General features: G+C 36.5%; 1 protein-coding gene across 2 annotated transcripts in view; it reads left to right on the forward strand.

Annotated features, from left to right (window-relative positions):
- Positions 1–18214, forward strand: part of NCKAP5 (NCK associated protein 5) — a 720600-nt gene that overhangs the window by 505715 nt on the left and 196671 nt on the right. For both annotated transcript variants that reach the window (XM_023527517.1, XM_023527518.1), the window contains one exon: positions 5665–5784. In XM_023527517.1, the coding sequence (XP_023383285.1) occupies positions 5665–5784 (120 nt within the window). The remainder of the gene's footprint in view (positions 1–5664; positions 5785–18214) is intronic.

Genomic DNA, 18214 nt, shown 5'->3' on the forward strand with positions numbered 1-18214 from the left:
TCCAAATGCGGATGAAAAAACTAATTCTAAAGAAAATACACCTCCTCAGGAGACACGGGGTAAAAACAGAAATCTTGAATGATCTATCCAAATCACAGAAATAATTCTTGACATGAAATTATAAGTATTCAATTTTAGAATATAGCATTTGTTATGGCACAAAGGCAAACCTGCCATGGCTCTTCTGTGGGCAGCAAAAAAGCATTTCTCTTGGCATATCTGGAATCAGCCCAGATAGTAACAGAGTGTACTTCTTTTCTCAATAATAATAGGAAAAAAATATTTTCATAAACTTATCAGTTTCTGTTAAATTTACACATACAGCCTTAGTTAAGTTATTCAGTTTATCTCAAAACCCTGTAGATTTCTTTAAGAGAGCAGACTGTCCCTCCTTCAGATTAATAATGCTAAAATGACAATATTAAACCCAGCTTACTTCCATTTATGACTCCAAATTATAGGTTCAAATCTACAGGTGCAAGTGAAATCAATAAGTGGGCTAAACTCATATTTTTTTCTGAAATATAGTTTATCTTCATTAAGTCAATTATACGAGCCGAAAATATAACTCTCCTATTTTTCAATGACTTTTTTTTAACCACTAAAACCGAACTTGGAAGAGAAGCATTTTTCCCTGAAGTTATTTTCCAGCATATCAAAGGCCTCAGCAAGTTCTTTAGGGTAACCAAATATTAATATGGTGTTTTTTTCTTCACCACCATAGAATAAGGCTGTTGTATCTTGAACCTAGCAATACAACCATTCGGATAGAAACAAAACACAATTCTGTAGCTTGAGACTGAAAGAACGTAAAACTCCTACATGTTTCCCTTGTAAGAGGAGTAGTCAGGCCATCTGAGTCCACTTGTCTAGCAGTGGTGTACACAGGATCTGGTTTCCTGAAGAGGGTCTGTTTATATTTATTGTGCTCTTATAAGGAGTCAGACCCCATGTCTAGCATTTTAAATGCACTGTCATTTTATTCTTACTGCAACCCTGTGATATAGCACTAAAAATAATTTGTCCCTAGTTCCAATTGTTAGAAGTGGCAAAGCCTATACTTTAACCTAAGGTTATTACACTCAAATGCCATGCTCATGTCCTCTATACCATTCAGCCTACATGATCCCAATCACTCATTGTTTTTCCCTATACTATAGTTCAGCAGGCAAAGAAGATGCTATGAAAATGAACAGATGCATTGAAATCCAATCATTAGTTATGATCACAGGAAATAAAACAAAAGGTAACCGATAGATTTCTTAAAACTTCTGGATGCATTGCCAGTCCTTGCTAGCAAGGACACTCAGAATCTGACGTATGGGGTCAAAGATGATTATAAATTTGGAGTCAAGCTTTCTCAAAATCAGTCTTATTTTGGATCCTAAAATTTTGCAATTGCCAGGGACTTTAGAGAGCATTTAATCCTGAGATTATCAACCAGGTTTTGTAATGAGCTCAATTCACTATAATTACATGAACTGTTTAGCCATCACCCAGATTTAAAATGTTTTAATCCAAATGTCTGTAGGAGGAAGGCTTGAAGTGTTCAATTTACCACAGAACTCACTGCTTCTTACTGATTAGAGCTGGCTTATTTGGTCACACATTTAATGACCTGCCTTGCTTTTTAATGGTATTTGATGTTGAGGTCCTTGATTAGTCTGAGATGTGACTAGCCTTTTCCAGAAATGGCTTTTCTTTTTACAGAAGTCTTAGAATCCTTGGAAGAGAAAGGAATGTATCAGTGATAGCCACTTAGAGAGGCTGGTGGGTGTGGTATCCATTAAGCTTCAGGGAAGGATTGAGAGGGCACTTGACAAGCCATCTGAAGCAGCTGGGAGAGCCATTCTCTCAATAGCCTGGTTTTATGCAGTATCTCAGTTCACAGATGAGGAAACTGAGCCCCAACCAGAATAAGTTACTTCCTCAAGGTCATGTGGGCCCAGAGCCCAGGCCCCCTACCTCCCGATATGGTATATTCCCATGATACACACTGCCTCTGAAATAGATATACCACTATATTATAATTTTTACATGAAAAAAAAATCAGGTATAAATAGTTTTCAACAATACCGTAGTGATAATGTCAGTATATATCTTGCTTCTAAGCAATCAGAATTTTCTTAAAAATTTACTTCAGCAGGGAGTCTGGTAATGATTTTGCTCTAAAAACATGAGGTAACTGCATTCCATAGCAGTGAACTCATAATCTTCAATCCCAGGTGCAGGTGAAACTTACAATATGTGGATCGTCCCCGGAAGTTATGATTTGGAATTATTAAGATATACAGGGCCATTTTAAATCAGTATATCCCATTGCTCAGTATATTTTGCCCTCACATTCAGCATTAATTCTTTACTCTGTTTCCAACTGATCGTGATATACATATTGCAAGGAAAACAGGTCTGTCTATTTTCTTGAATCCAAAGGCCATTATACTTTCTTACATGAGATTAAATGAAGTCGATCTTTGGCATTATTTCCAGGTGATAAAATTGTACATCATGTCTCCATTTTTATTTCAGAAGATACAACCCTAAATTTTCAGTGGGGTCCTCTTCTTGAGACCTGTGACATACTAGGGAGTTCACAGAGAAAGAAGGGCTTTGAGAGAGGGCAGATGGTCCAGCTCCTGCTTAGAGCTAGATCCTGGATGTCGGCATCTAAACGGAGGAGAGTTATTTTATTTTTAATACTTTACTTGGGAAGGATAATCTAGTTCTTGCCTCTGTAACTGATGAGGTCAGAAAAGTAGCTCTTGTATCCAGCCTAAACATGTCATACATTCCTGTATGTTAGTGGGTTCTCATTGTGAGCATAGAGAAAGGAAAAACAGCCAGATGCCACTCTGCCCGGGTCTTACTGTAGTAGTCAGAGAAATTGTTGTTTTCCTCTCTCTTTCCATCTATCCAGTCTGGTTCTGTTTATACATGTACACGTGGGCACGCATACATGGTTTTGATTATAGTTCCTAGCGATGATAGCTGTCTGGCATCAGTTTCTATCCACAGCATGACCGAAGAGAATGAGAATATTGAAAAACAACACGGGCAATTCTTTTATGTCTACAAATTTTCAGTCCGGCTCAATTCTGTTCATACATGATTGTAAGACCAGTGTCACGTTCCTAATGCCTTCCATTTCCCCCTCTGCCCTGTGCTGATCTGGATGAGCCAAGAGTGATGAACAGTTCTCAAGGTCGATAAATTGTGTTCCCGCTAATGAACTTTTACCACCTTAAGTAATAGTAATTGCCATTGAAATTTGGGCACGTGTACAAAAATCCTCTATAGAGTATATTGATTTTTTTCTTCCTTTTTCTTTTTACTTTTTTACCCATCTGAAGAACAATTTCAACTTCTCAGTTTTGCCACTAAAAACTACTGATGGCATTCCTTACAGGTCTTTCTCTTTGTAAGTCCACACATGTATGCTCCTGTTTCCATATCTCTACTTGCAAATGAGAATGATGGTGTTCTCTCACCCAGTGGTACTATTAACATTTATTTACCTCACAGTCAAGTTTTATTAATTACATAATTAGCAGTAGTAAAAACAATTAGTGTTTGGGAGCAAGGAGTGTTACATACATTCTGAGAACAAAAATTAGCATAAGTGAGACATAGACAGAAGTTGAATTCTAAATAAAGAAAACAAATTTAGCCTTTTAACTTGAACCCTGCCTAGCCCCCTCCAAAATGGGCTCTGCCAAATGGCGTGTATACTCATGAGCACACACGGCCATACATACTCCTGCCCCTGCCTTCGATGGCTGCTGCCCTCCCAGATCTTGCACCCAGCTGCCTGCTCTGAACATGACTTCTCTTTTCTCCACTCTGCATTTGTAGTCAGCAGTCAGTTAAAGCATCCTATGCATAAGCTTTACTCATTTTACTAAAAAGGTCAGTAGGGTGGAAGCTATAAAGTGAGTCACACCTTGGCCTCTCTTTTTCTTTGCCCCCAGTAAATAGAATGAATAAGCCTGAATATGATGATACCTGCTCAGGTAAAGCCTCAGAAGCTGGATCTCTCTACTTTCACACTTAGGTTGACACAAGGTCACGGAACAGGCTCGCTCAGTCTGTGACTCCCATTGAGGCCCTGGGGATCAGAGCTGTTGACTGGTACTCTCTGTTGCTTACAGAGCCTTAAGTAAAACTTGTAGCTGCCCCACATCAGAATATGTAGGCGGACAAGCTAAAAGTGTTGAGAAACAAACTCTCTTTATCACATCATCACTAGGGAATAGAATTCATCATCATCCTCTTTAACAGAAAAATCGCACAAATATATTAAGCTCCTACAATGTGGTGCTGTGCTAGGGGGTGGAATAAGAGTGTAAGAACAATATGGTTGTGCCGTCGTTTATCTGAGTATCTTCTTTTGCTAACCTTTTCAGGAATGGGCCATCTAATTAAGAAGATAAGTCTAGAGCATGAAAGATCAAATCAATACAAAGTAGCATATGCTAAATGCCATATAAGAGGCCTTGTGGGCTCTCTGGGGTTTAGAAAAGAGAGCAATCTTTGAGTAACACCAGATAAAAGCATCAGAGAGGAGCTACATGGAGTTTGAATCAGATGTCAGTCATCTAGACAGACTTGGAAAGGAAGAAAGAGATGCTTGAGAAGGGAAAGTGATAGTTGGGGAAGAAGGGTGGCTGGAATGCAGAGAGCATTTGAGAACAATAAGCAGACCCTTGTTCTTTGCATGGGAAGAGCAGAGGCCTTGTTGTTTCTTTCTTTGTTTGTTTTTAATGAAGAAATCATGAAATGTTTTAAAGAACCTTGAATCGGGCCTTTATTCTACCTGGTTTTTCTCGAACCCTATCAAAGAGGGTATAGACATTTAAGTACTATGAGCGTCTTTATCACAAGTCAGTTTGCAAGGTAGTTCTTTGGTGGAATTCCAGAGAATCCTAACACTGTCCTGTGTCAGCTCCCCTTATGAAAGCTGGGAACAGGTCTCTGCGGTGTTTGAACTATTCAAAAGAGCTCCTCCCAAAGGATGATAGGTACAGTTACTCTGCTTCCCCAGCACTAAGACCAAATGCCCCCAAAAATATAGAAAAAAGATACAGAAATCCACAGTTCATAGGATGGGCAAGTTTCAAGTGGCCTTTTAAAGCTTTCATTTCAGAATTGCTTCACTCCCTCTAAATGCATCACTGACTCTATTAGCAACAACACTGAGAATTTCAACTCGTTTCCACAAACGACAACAATGAAAGGCTCCATCAAAAGTGATAGTTTCTTTAGTTCATCAAATCTCTATTCACTACAAAAACATTGTTGTCCTTGTGCTTCGTGCTTTATGATTGCCTTTATGAAAACGGAAAAGGCAAAATATATAGGTAGAAACTTAAATTGACTTTATATTTCTAAGATTTACCATCTTCAAAAATAGTATGCTAGATTAATGCAGTTCTGATTTCAAGGTGTGCTTTAAAAAAAAAAAAGGTCTTCCCTGCACACAATAATTCTATCAGACAATGGGATGTGATAGAAAGCATTGCGTGTGATTTATTTCTGGAGGCTTTGAAGAATAAAAATACTATTTTTTTACTAATGTGTCTGAAATATCAGATAAAGTATGGTTATAATATGCAAAGGTGTCTTTCAGTTATAGAATTTTTATTTCTTTCGATGTGTTTATTGTAGGATCTAAGGGAGGAATGTGTAAAGTTGAAAACAAGAGTGTTTGATTTGGAACAGCAGAATCGAACATTAAGTATCTTGTTCCAACAGCGAGTCAGACCAACTTCTGATCTGCTCCTCCAGGTATGTGTTTATGTAGAAAACAATCTTTGCTAGTGATAAGAAGTTATTTAAGTACAAAGTTACCAATATCTCCATGGTCAAGGCATATGGCATCAGAATCCCGATTCCCCCCCACCCCCTCTCTCAAGGGATGTCATTAAAATTGAAAATCTCTTAAATTTATGACTCTTTAAAGCTAAATTTAGATAAAGAAATGCATCAACAAATAATAAACAGTAAAAGGGACAATCAGAAAGTATCCTCTAGTAAACTAAGCAAAATCGTGGAACAGAGTTAGGAAATAATTAATTACATGGAGGACCAGTACTAGTAATCTTTCATTTCATAATAAGCAAGGAAGAGTTTTACATTGCCACAGTACATTTCTTTATTTCAACTCTCTGTAATCAGAAATATAGCTGGGGAGTGTTTTCCTTTCATCTCGTCCTCTATGTAGCACTCCTCCTCATAACACATACTTCCCCTATTCCGCCTCAGTGTTTTACAGCTTCTCTTTGTCTAAATGCTCTCATAGAACTCTTTCTTTACTTACCTCCATTACATGCAAAGTCATGGAAAGTCAAACTATTTGAATTATTATGAAGCTGTCCCTGACAAAGTCCTCTGGAATATATCTGACTACAGGGAAGCACATGAATCAGCAAAGGGGGCTGGAGGGCTGATCTTTGCTGTTGCCTTTTTTTAAAATCCTTTTAATGTGCATATTTGCTCAAACGGACTCTGGTGAGCCTTGCTCAGAGCCCTTTCTGAGACTCAGCTTGCAGAAGAGAGGGTATATGAGGTTTCACAGGGGCAATGTACAATTAATTTACAAAAGATCACCCCCAGCTTTCTGGTCTAATTGCCTGAGAAAAAGGGGAAAGACAGAGGTATCCTCTAAACTACACTGTCCAGCACTATAGCCACTAAGCCACGTGGCACTATCGAAATTGAACATTAAACAAAAATTAAGTTCCAATATCAAACTAGTCACATTTCAAGTGCTGAAAAGCCACATATGACCAGTGGCTGCCATATTAGTGTATATACAGAATATTTCCATCAACATGGAAAAGTTCTATGGGACAGCACTTTTCCAGATGATTGAGATAGTGTTGCTAATTTACTCTCTAAACTTTGGCGTAGACATCTTTCCCTGGCACCTCAGGGAAATAATGAAAAATTACAGTTCATTTCAGAGAAAGAAAGATGTTTGGTAAAGCTGAACATTAAAATGTAATTCCCTCCCAAAATTAAAATAAAACAGCTCTCTAAATTGTAAAATCTCATCTCTTAAATTAATTTCCTCTCTGCTTTATCTGTTAGAGCATAATTAATAATTTATAATTCAAAATTGTGTGGAAAAAAGTTGTCTACCTCTATTCTATTTTCTAGTCCCGACCACAATAAATGTTGGTCATAGAGACTCTTTCATCTGTAAAAAGTTGTATTTCTTTTGCTCTCTCATAACCAAGATCCAATGTGATTACTACTTTTAACAGCTGTTGGATGTTCATGACTTTTTCTGTTTTACCTGTTTTAACTTGAGGCTTTTCTTGAACAATGTTCAAGGATCTGTGGTATGCGTTTGTGAATCATGATGGTTTATTTCCACAGGAAACACATGTGCCATGGATATTTAAGCTTTCTCATTAGCTGTCACAAATTTCTTAAATCCATATCCAAATGGCAGGGGATGGCCGGTATGCTCACAGTAGAACTTGGTGTTTATTCATTGGGTATTTTCAGCCAATACACTTTATATTTCTCCCCAAGTAGTCCTCAGGTTCAGGAGCCATTATGATGTAATTGACACTTGAAAAGGATGGGCTGTTAATAGTTCTGTAAAGAAGAATGATAGAAACTGTGATGCTTGCCCTCTAACATCTTACAGCTCTCAATCACAGGCAGACAACATTGCTGGCTTTTCAGGTGGTCTGTTTATTATTTAACTCATGATGTTTCATTTTCTGGTGACACAAATACATATCATGGTGCACTGGCTAAATTAAAATCATTCTGAGCTTGCTTTGCACCTGTGAAAACTTTGTGATTGCTTGTTGAATGGAATAATGAAGAAATGACACAATTCATTCTGCAAATTGAGGAATTATTTTGCATACACCAAAGAGGATTTTATGCTCCCACCTTGTCTTCTGAACTATTCCTGTTTAATATGGATGCTTAGGAAATATGCAGCCATACCGACCAGCCCAGTCTGTTTGACGATGTGGCTAGTGGATGCGGCAAATCCACCAGTGTGCCTGGTCCCAAATATTATAGACCTTATAGCTTCTGCCTATGGATTAGAAAGCTGGTACAGTAGGTTTCTAAGTAGTTTTCTGCATATCTCAGAAAACTGCATCAGTTGTCTTCTGCTGAGCACAGCCTAATGATTCTCTACAATCTGAAGTAATCACCTGAAGAGAAATAAAGGTCGTTGAACACATTGTGATTTTAGTAGATACCTTGTAAGTAATAGAAAACAATTTATAAGAAGTAGTCCATTCTTTGTCACTCGAAAATAGAGAATAAAAGGTTACATGGATATTATTTAGCAAATTCTTGTGTAGGAGGAACAGAAAGGGATCATTCTAAGGATTAGCTGACAATTCTGGGAAATTTACAAAGGGAACCAGGAAGAAGAAATGCTTAACCTGAAAATTAAAATCTTAAGAATGGCAATAAATTTCTCTGTTGATTTTAATTTCCAAAATGATATCTCTCGGGCTATTGTTGGTAACAAGTCAGATTAAGAGGTCCCTCTATTTTGAAATCAACAATTTAAGCTAAATTCCAAAGAACCGAGAAGCCAGCCTAGCACGTAAAACCCAAAAGTAATGTTGTTAATGGAACTGGACTCTCTATCTAAACTTATTTGAATCTACTGGCCACATTAACCAATGCTCACCATTTCCTCTTGTAAATCGTAATTACCTCTCAATTTACCGATCATTGGTAACCAGTGGAGAGCTTACTTCTCTTACCAGTCAAGTTGAATGAAATGTTTGTAATTCAGTATGTTTATGCGAGTAGTACATGTTGTGGTAATTATGTAATTTTTAAAGGACTACATAAACTGATGAAATATGGTATAAAAAATTGTTTCTATGAAACAAATTTGAGTGCTTCAAAAGCATCTAGGAATGCAAGTCACTAAAAAGAAATGTTTATGATCAAATGAACTATATCTGTTTAACTGTAAAAAACATTGTTGGAGACTGGGAATTGTGTTAAGTGTAAAGACATTCTATATGCAAATTGCTTCTCAAGTGACTTTAAATTTTTGTTCCACTGTTAAGGAAAACAAAAACTAGGAATCACAGACAATGCATAAAGGATGTGTTTGATGTCCCTCAAAAAACAAGCATTGGAGGGCTCTAATTTCGGATCCCTAGACAAAGAAGCAGATTTGGCCCTTTCAAAAATGTTATTTAACAAATACATAGTGTTTATCATGTGTCAATCCTCCAACCTTTATAACATTCGAAGATTTGATCTCCATTGCAATCCTATGAAATGGAAACTATTGTTGCACCCATTTTACAAATGGGAACACTTGAGCACAAATTTGCTAAGCGTCCAGTTGGTGATTGATAGAGTGGGTATTTAAATCGGCAGTCAGGTTTGAGTTCCTCCCTTTTACTTCCTTTCTGTGTGCCTGCTGCATGGAACACAAATGGATATGAGAATATTTTTCTTATTCTGTGCTCTAACTGACATTTTGATTAACTGGCTGACCTGTGATGGAGTTGGATCGGAGGGCTTCTGCAATGCAATCGCAATAAGGAGCCTACTATATTTACACATTTCTGAAAGGCTCTTGATTTGTATCATCTAAGAATTTCCCCTTTCCTGTGTGTTCTGCTTTTGTTTTGTTTTGGATACCTGTGTTATCATTTTCTTGATAGGGCGTTATTCTCATATTTTCTGCCTAACACAGTTTCTTTTTTTCTCCCTTTTAATCTGATATTTCAAAGAGTCTTAGTACCCATATCCTTAGGCCAAGATAGAAGGAAAAGAATGTTATAATGTAGATTATTCACACAAGCAGTTGAAAATCTGACAGCTTAGAACCAAAGTGTAAAAATTTGCTGTCACTTCTTGGAGTGCTGACTTTTTGTTTGCTAGTGTTTTGTTTTATATTATTTTAGAGGAGATGAGAAGATTTTAAAATTCCACTGTGCTTGTCATGTTTGTTTTCTTTCTCTACACTAAATCTTTATTTTCAGAATATAAATCTATTCATGAGTCTTATTTGGCAAGACACTACACTACACACGCACCTCCACCTGTCCTCAAGCATGAATCCTATTTTCTGAGAACCGACTAATGGCACTACCTCTCAGGGGCCTTCCAAGGTCACCATGTTCCTCCCCGACCTTTTCCCTTGCTAGAGCTCCTGTGGTATTGATGACCCATGCCACACAATTAGGCAGTTCATGGTTCTGGCATGGAAAAGTGGAATCCTCAACTCTCATGGTACTGATTTTGGAGGTCATGCAGTACAATCCCTAGTCACCAGGGCTTTTGTGTCAACTTTTCATTTCACTTAAATAGTGATACTCTTGAGGGCAAGAACTATGTGAACTATGTGAATGTGGTGTTTTACCTACACTGCACAGATATTGTCACTGTTCCTAATACATATTCAGCGTGCACTTGTTGGTGGCTTAACACTTACATACATACATTTTTTTATGGAATTTAATTTTGTATATGTTGGGGTGAATGTTTCCTTTTCTTTGTTTATTTGTTTGTTTGGTATTTTTTTTTTGAATGCAACAATCTCATTGCCTTTATTCTCTTTTTTTCCATATTTATTGAGATATAATTGATACATAACATTGTATATGTTTAAGACATATAACATAATGATTTGATATATGTATATGCTGCAAAATGATCATCACAATAAGTTTAGTTAATACCCAGCACCTCACATAGTTACAGTTTTCCTTGTGATGAGAATTTTTAAGATCTACTCTCTTAGCAGATTTCAAATATACAACACAGGATGATTAACTATAGTCATCATGCTGTACATTTTATCTCCAGAACTAATTTATCTTATAACTGGAAATTTATACCTTTGTCAATTTCCCTGACTGCCCCCCCCACCACACACCTCTGACAACCACCAATCTATTCTCTGTTTCTCCAAGTTTGTTTTTTGTAGATTCTACATATAAGTAAGTTTATACAGTATTTGCCTTTCTTTGTCTAATTTATTTAACTTAGCATAGCATAGAATATATATAATATAGAGAGAGCTTTCTCTTTATCCATTCACCCACTGATAGACACTTAGATTGTTCCCATGTTGTTCCCACAGCTATTGTAAATAATGCTGCAGTAAACGTGGGGATGTGGATAGCTCTTCTTTGGGATAGTGATTTCAGATATATGCCCAGAAATAGAGTTGCTGTATCATATGGTAGTTCAATTTTAATTTTTCGAGGAAACTGCATACTGTTTTCCATAGTGGCTGCACCAATTTACATTCCCACCAACAGTGCACAGGAGTTCTCTTTTCTCCCCATCCTCGCCAACACTTATATCTCTTGTTTTTTTGATAACAGCCATTCTGATAGGTGTGAGGTGATAGCTCATTGTGGCTTTCATTTACATTTCCCTGATCATTAGTGATGTTGGGTATCTTATTATATGTCTGTTGGCCATCTGCACGCCTTTGGAGGAATGTCTATTCAGGTCCTCTGCCCATTTTTTAATTGGATTATTTATTTTTTTGATGTTGAATTGAATAAGTTCTTTATATATTATAAAGAACCTTATCAAATGTGTGGTTTGCAAATATTTTTTCTCATTCAGTAGGCTGGCTTCATTTTGTTTATGGTTTCCTCTACTGTACAGAAGCTTTTTAGTCTTATATAGTCTCTCTTGTTTATTTTTTATTTTGTTGTATGTGTTTTAGGTGTCATAGCCAAGAAATTATTGCCAAGACTCATGTCAAGGAAGGAGTTTTTTTCTGTTTTCTTCTAGGAGTTTCATGGTTTTAGGTCTTACATTTAAACCTCCAATCCATTTCAAGTTAATTCTTGTGAGTGGTATAAAATAGTGGTTTACTTCCATTCTTTGGCATATGAATATACAATTTTCACAGCTCCATTTATTGAAGAGACTGTCTTTTCTCCATTAAGTATTCTTGGCTCCTTAGTCAAATATTAGTTGATCATATATGCTTGGATTTATTTCTGAGCTCTTGATTCTGTTCCATTGGTTTATGTGTCTGTTTTGTGCCACTATCTTACTATTTTTGCTTCTTTTATCCTTGTAATATAGTTTGAAATCAAGAAGTGTGATGCATCCAGCTTTGCTCTTCTTTCTCTGGATTGCTTGAACTCTTCAGGGTCTTTTATGGTTCTAAACAAATTTTAGGATTATTTTTCTATTCCTGTAAAAAATATTGTTGGAATCTTGATAGGGATTGCATTGAATCTATAGATCGATTTGGGTAGTATAGACATTTTAACAATATTAATTCTTTCAGTCCATGAACACAAGATATCTTTCCATTTATTCATGTCATCTTCAGTATCTTTTATCAGTGTCTTACAGTTTTCAGTGTAGAGATCTTTTATCCCTTTGGTTAGATTTATTCAAGGTATTTTATTATTTTTCATACTATTGTACATGGGATTATTTTCTTTATTTCTTTTTCAGATAATTACTTATCGGTATATAGAAATGCTACTGATTATGTTGATTTTGTATCCTGCAACTGTACTGAATCCAATCTAATAGTTTTTAGTGAAGTGTCTAGGATATCTATATATAAAATCATGTTCTGCAAATAGAGACACCTTTACTGCTTTCTCTCAAATTTGGATGCTTTATTATTTCTTGCTTGATTTCTCTGGCTAGAATTTCTAGTACTATGTTGAAAAGGAGTGGTGAGAGTGGGCACCGTTGTTTTGTTCCTGATCTTAGAGGAAAAGCTTACATCTTTTCAAGTTAGCTGCGGGCTTACCATATATGGCCTTTATTATGTTGAGTTGTAGTTCTTCTACATACAATTTTTTGAAAGTGTTCATCATGAGTGAATGTTGAATTTTGTCAAATACTTTTCCTGAATCAATTGAGATGATTGTATGATCTTTATCTTTTGTTCTATTATTGTGTTGTATCGCATTTACTGATTTGTGGATGTTACTATCCTTTCATCTCAGGAATGGATCACAATTGATCATGACGTATGATCCTTTTAATGTGCAATTGAAGTCACTATCCTAGTAATTTGTTTAACCCTTTTCCCATTTAGAAAAAAAAAAAAAATGCAACTCACTGCCAGCATTCATTTAACATCACGTGTAGGAATGCTGTTTTCTAGGATTTGACATTTTCGGCGGTCGAAATACTAAAAACAGAATGCTATGAATGAAATGATGTCACTAGTTTCCAAAGACTATCAATATACTAGAGTTATGTGAAAATAAAAATAAAAGTGAGATATTTCATGGCAAACTTTAGGGGTAAGGTTAGAACTGTAATCTGCGCTTTATCTCAGGGTAAACGCTTTAGTTGCAAGTGCCGCCAACAAGTATTCTCAAGGTAAATGGGAAAAGGGTTAATATTTTTGCATCCCTATTAATCATGGATATTGTACAGTAGTCTTTTCTTTCAGTGTCCTTATCTGGTTTTGTTATCAGGGTAATGCTGGCCTCATAAAATGAATTTAGGAGAGTTCTTTCCTCTTCAAGTTTTTAGAAGAGTTTGAGATGATTGGCGTTAATTTTTCTTGAAATCTTTGATAAAATTCACTGGTGAAACCATCTGGTCCTGGGTTTTTCTTTGTTGGGAAGCCTAGAATTACTGATTCAATCTCCATACTTGTTATTGATCTGTTCAGGGTTTCTTTTTCTTCATAATTCAGTCTTGGTAGGAATTTTTCCATTTTTTCCTTGCTTGTCCAATTTGTTGGCATATAATTGTTCATAGTAGTCCCTTATGATCCTTTATATTTCTGATGTATCACTTGCAATGTCTCTTCTTTCATTTGTAATTTTATTTATTTGGGTCCTCTCTATTTTTTTCTTGGTTAGTCGAGCTAAAGTTTTGTCAGTTTTGTTTATTTTTTCAAAGAATCAACTCAATTTTGTTAAATTTTCTGTTGATTCCCTGTTCTGTATTTTGTTCATTTTTGCTCTAATCTTTATTATTTCCTGCTGCTAATTTGGGGCTTCATTTGTTCTCCTTTTTCAAATTTCTTAAGGTGTAAAGTTAGTTTGTCTTTTTAAGACTTTTTTCTTCATGTAAGCGTGACGAGTTTCCATATATTTGTGAATTTTCCAGTTTGCCTTCTGTTATTAATTTCTTATTTCATACTATTGCAGTAGAAAAAAAAAGTTGATATAATTTTAGTGTTCTTGGATTTGCTAAGACTTGTTTTGTGGTCTAACATATGCTCTATCATAGAAGGTGTCTTATATGCATTCAAGGAAAATGTGTATTGTTGGATGGAATGTTCTGTATGTGTCTGGTAGATCTATTTGGTTTATAGTGTTATTCGAATTCACTTTCCTTATGGATTTCTGTCTTAACATTTTATCTATCATCGAGGGGTATTAAAATCTCCAATTACTATTATATTACTGTTTATTTTTCCTTTACTTCTATTACTATTTGCTTTATATATTTATGTGGTCCAATATTGAGTGTGTAAATATTTACAATTGTTATATATTCTTGATAGATTTACCTTTTTATAATTATATAATGACCTTCTTTGTTTCTTGATCATTTTTAGCTTCAAGTCTATTTTGTCTGATATGAATATAACTATTCATTTACTTGAAATATCTTTTTCTATCCCTTCACTGTTAGTCTGTGTCTTTAAAACTAAAGTGAGTTTCTTGCAGGCAGCCTATCATCAGATTTTTTAAAAATCCATTCATCCATTCTGTGTCTTTGGATTAGAGAATTTAATCCGTTTACATTTAAAGTAATTGTTGGTGGATGAGGACTTACTATTGCCATTTCGTTAGTTGTTTTCTTATTGTGTTGTAGATCCTTTGTTCTTTGCCTCTTATCCTGCAGTCTTTTGTGATCTGATGACTTTTTATAGCAGTATGCTTTACTTGTTTATCATAATCTTTTGTTTTTCCTTTGTGGTTACTTTGAGGCTTACATAAAATATCTTATGTTTATAACATCCTATTTTAGGATGATAACAATTTAACTTTAAAAATATACATAAACTTTACATTTTTTCTTCTTCCCCCTCACATTTTAGGTTATTGATGTTCTGATTTACATGTTTTTATATTGTGTACTTGGTAATAAATTACTGTAGGTATAGTTATTTCTAATACTTTAAAAAACTGAACTGGAGTTGTAGATGAACTATGCACCACCATTACATAGGATCTGATTGACTATACATTTACCATTAATAGTGAGTTTTATACCTACATTTATATGTTTTTGTGATGTTAATGAGCATCTTTTTATTTTATCTGGAAGAACACCCTGTTGCATTTCTTATAAGGCAGATCTAGTGGTGATGAATTCTTTCAGCTTTTGTTTATTCAGGGAAGTCTTTATCTCTCCTCATTTACATATTATTGATTGTATATTTAAATAAGCAGCCACTTCTTCCAGACTTCACAGATTTGCTTTGGCAGAGACAGTCCTCCACTATAATGAGTACGTTATTTCTCTTGATTATGTCGCATAAGTCTTTCTTCACTGTTTCTCATTCTTTTTTTCCTTTTTGCTCCAATGACTAGATAACTTAGAACGAACTATCTTCAATTTATTGATTTATTCTTCTGTGAGGTTGAGTATGTTATTAAAGTTCTCTGTTGAATTCTCAGTTCAGTCATTTTATTCTTTAGTTCTAGGATTTCTGTTTGGCTTTTGGATGGTTCTGTATTTTTTTTGTTGAACTTCTCACTTTGTTAACTCATTGTTTTTCCAATTTTATTTCATTGTCTGTGTGTTTTTGTAGTTTCCTAAACTTCTTTAAGAGGATTATTCAGAATTCTTTTGTTGTTTGTTTTTGTTTTTATTTTTGTTTTGTTTCCAAGTAGCCTTATTCATTATTTGTTTGTTTGTTTGTTTGTTTGTTTGTTTGTTTGCATTTTTTAATGGTGACGTTGGTTAACAAAATCCAATACAGAATTTTTTGTCAGACAGTTTACAGATCTCTAGTTCTTTAGGGTCAGTTATTAGAGTTATACTAGTTTCTTTTGGTAGTGTCATTTTTACATTGATTCTTTATGACTCTCAATTCTTTGCATTGGTACCTGCGCATTTGAGTAAGCACCCTCCTCTTCCAGACTTTATATATTCACTTTCACAGAGCCTGGCCTTCACCAGTAAGCTCAGCTTGAGGTTCTGGACTAGTCAGCTAGTACCATCATTGGACAAGTGGAGCTTGCCATCGGGGTCTCTATTTGGGCAAGGCCACTGCCTGAGCTCTGAATTTGGAGGGTACCATTAGCTGAGAACAGTTGGATAGGACTGCTGGCTTGGTTCCTTGACCAAGCATTGCTGTGGGATGGGCTCTACAGTTGCCCAGATTCACTGGTCAGTTTTCCTGGTCTTATGTCATACTCAGCAGTTTAGTGGGCCTGAAGATTTGCTTCCCTGCCTGGGTAGGGTCATAGAACAGGCTCTATAGGCAGCATGGCTCATTGTTTGGGGACTAGAATCAGGCAGAACTGTCCATTGAGCTCTATGGTCCAACAGGAAGACTGGACCACCAGCCCAACTCTGCAGATGAGCAGGGCCACTGGCTAGATTTTTGCTCAGACACTGCTACAAGTGCAGTTATAGGGTGGGCCATACAGCCTACTGGGTGCTCTGGTTATGCTTCCTGGTCAGGAAAGATAGGGCTATACTCAGCAGTAGGTAGGACCATGATCTGGTTTCCTTGCCCAGCTGTTACAACAGAATAGGCTCCAAGGCTAGAACAGCTTGCTGGCTGGGGACCTGAATCAGATAGAACTGTGCACTGAGTTATCTGGCCAGTACAGCCCCACCTGGGCTCTGTAGATGCTGGCTGGGCTCTCTGCTCAAAGCTTTAACCTACGCAGCTTTCTAGATACTCAGGTTAGGTTTCCTGGTCGGGTGAGACTGGGAACTATATTCAACAGTAGGTGGAGCTGCAGATTTGTTTCTCTGCCCATTCAGGGTGGCAGAACATGCTCCAAAGGCAACATGGCTCACTGTTTGGGGCCCAAATCAAACAGAACTATATATCAAGTACTCTGGCCAGATGGAATTACCAGCTTATCTTTGCAGATGAGCAACTTCACTGGCTAGAATCTCTACTCAGGTGCTGATGTGAGGAAAAACTTGGTCTGCCCATATCCAGGTGCTAGTTGCTGTAAGCTCTGCCCACTTCTCTATCCCAATGTGATTTCCGCTATCAAGTCCCACTGAGTCTCCCTGCAATCCCCATGGAGTGAGACCCTTGTGGACCTCCCAGGAAGTGACCTTCAATGCTGGGGAAGCTGGATATCCACCTGGAGCTCTTTTTCTCCACTAGAGAAAACATAGGCCCCATGAGCCCTCTCAGTGTGGTACTGTGCCATCCTGGAAAAGGGGCGATGGGGTCAGAGTGTTGCCATTCTTCTTACCCTTTAATGCAGTCTTCCTTGGTCTGTGTGATCCAAGTGGGTGCTTCAGCCTTACCCCCATATTCTGAGATTTTCACATTGATATCTTGTTGATGGATAGTTGCAAGCTGGTCTTTTTTGTGAGGAGGACTGAATGCAGGAATATACTGTGTCACCATCTTAATGACATAATCATTGAGGGGAATATTTCTAACTGTAGTAAGATTGTAATCTTCCTTTGAAGACCATGCCTTTTACTGTACATTTATGTGTATTTTTGTATCAATGCCCTGTACCTAGGTGCCCAATTTATATTTCTTATTCCTTTTATTTATTTTGGGGAAGCAGATTTTAGGCATTTATACTCTGCTACCTTAGAACTTGCCATTGCATAATGAGGACAGCAACACATAACTACCCAGAATTGAACAATCAATTAGACATCTAACACAAAGGCATCTTTTCTAGTATATTTGGTCATTCTGATAATTGGAAAACATCAACCATATTAAACATTTTAAAATGTACATGTTTTTTTTTTTAAGTCTACACCTCTGCCTTTTGTGTACTTTCAAAATATATACAGTTGAAGTGAGATGAAATAAAACAAATTATTAAGAGGACATTAGATGATATTGAGCGCAGTAAGGGAAGAGTAGGTAAGTGAGTGAAGGATTAGGTAAAAGATGGGACAATGGTTCTTGAGTTCTGGTGATGGAAGCTTTTCATTCTCATAAACCATTGCCTCTCTTGTGCCACAAGCTAAGAGGTTAAGAGAAGAGGCAAGACAATCCACCCAAGTTTGGAGAAGCTACCTGGCTTCCCACACTGTTAGTATGGAAGTTCACCCTATGAGTTTCTAAAAT

The sequence above is a fragment of the Pteropus vampyrus genome, unplaced genomic scaffold (assembly GCF_000151845.1).
Source record: "Pteropus vampyrus isolate Shadow unplaced genomic scaffold, Pvam_2.0 Scaffold17, whole genome shotgun sequence".
In the NCBI taxonomy this organism is placed as follows: Eukaryota; Metazoa; Chordata; class Mammalia; order Chiroptera; family Pteropodidae; genus Pteropus; species Pteropus vampyrus.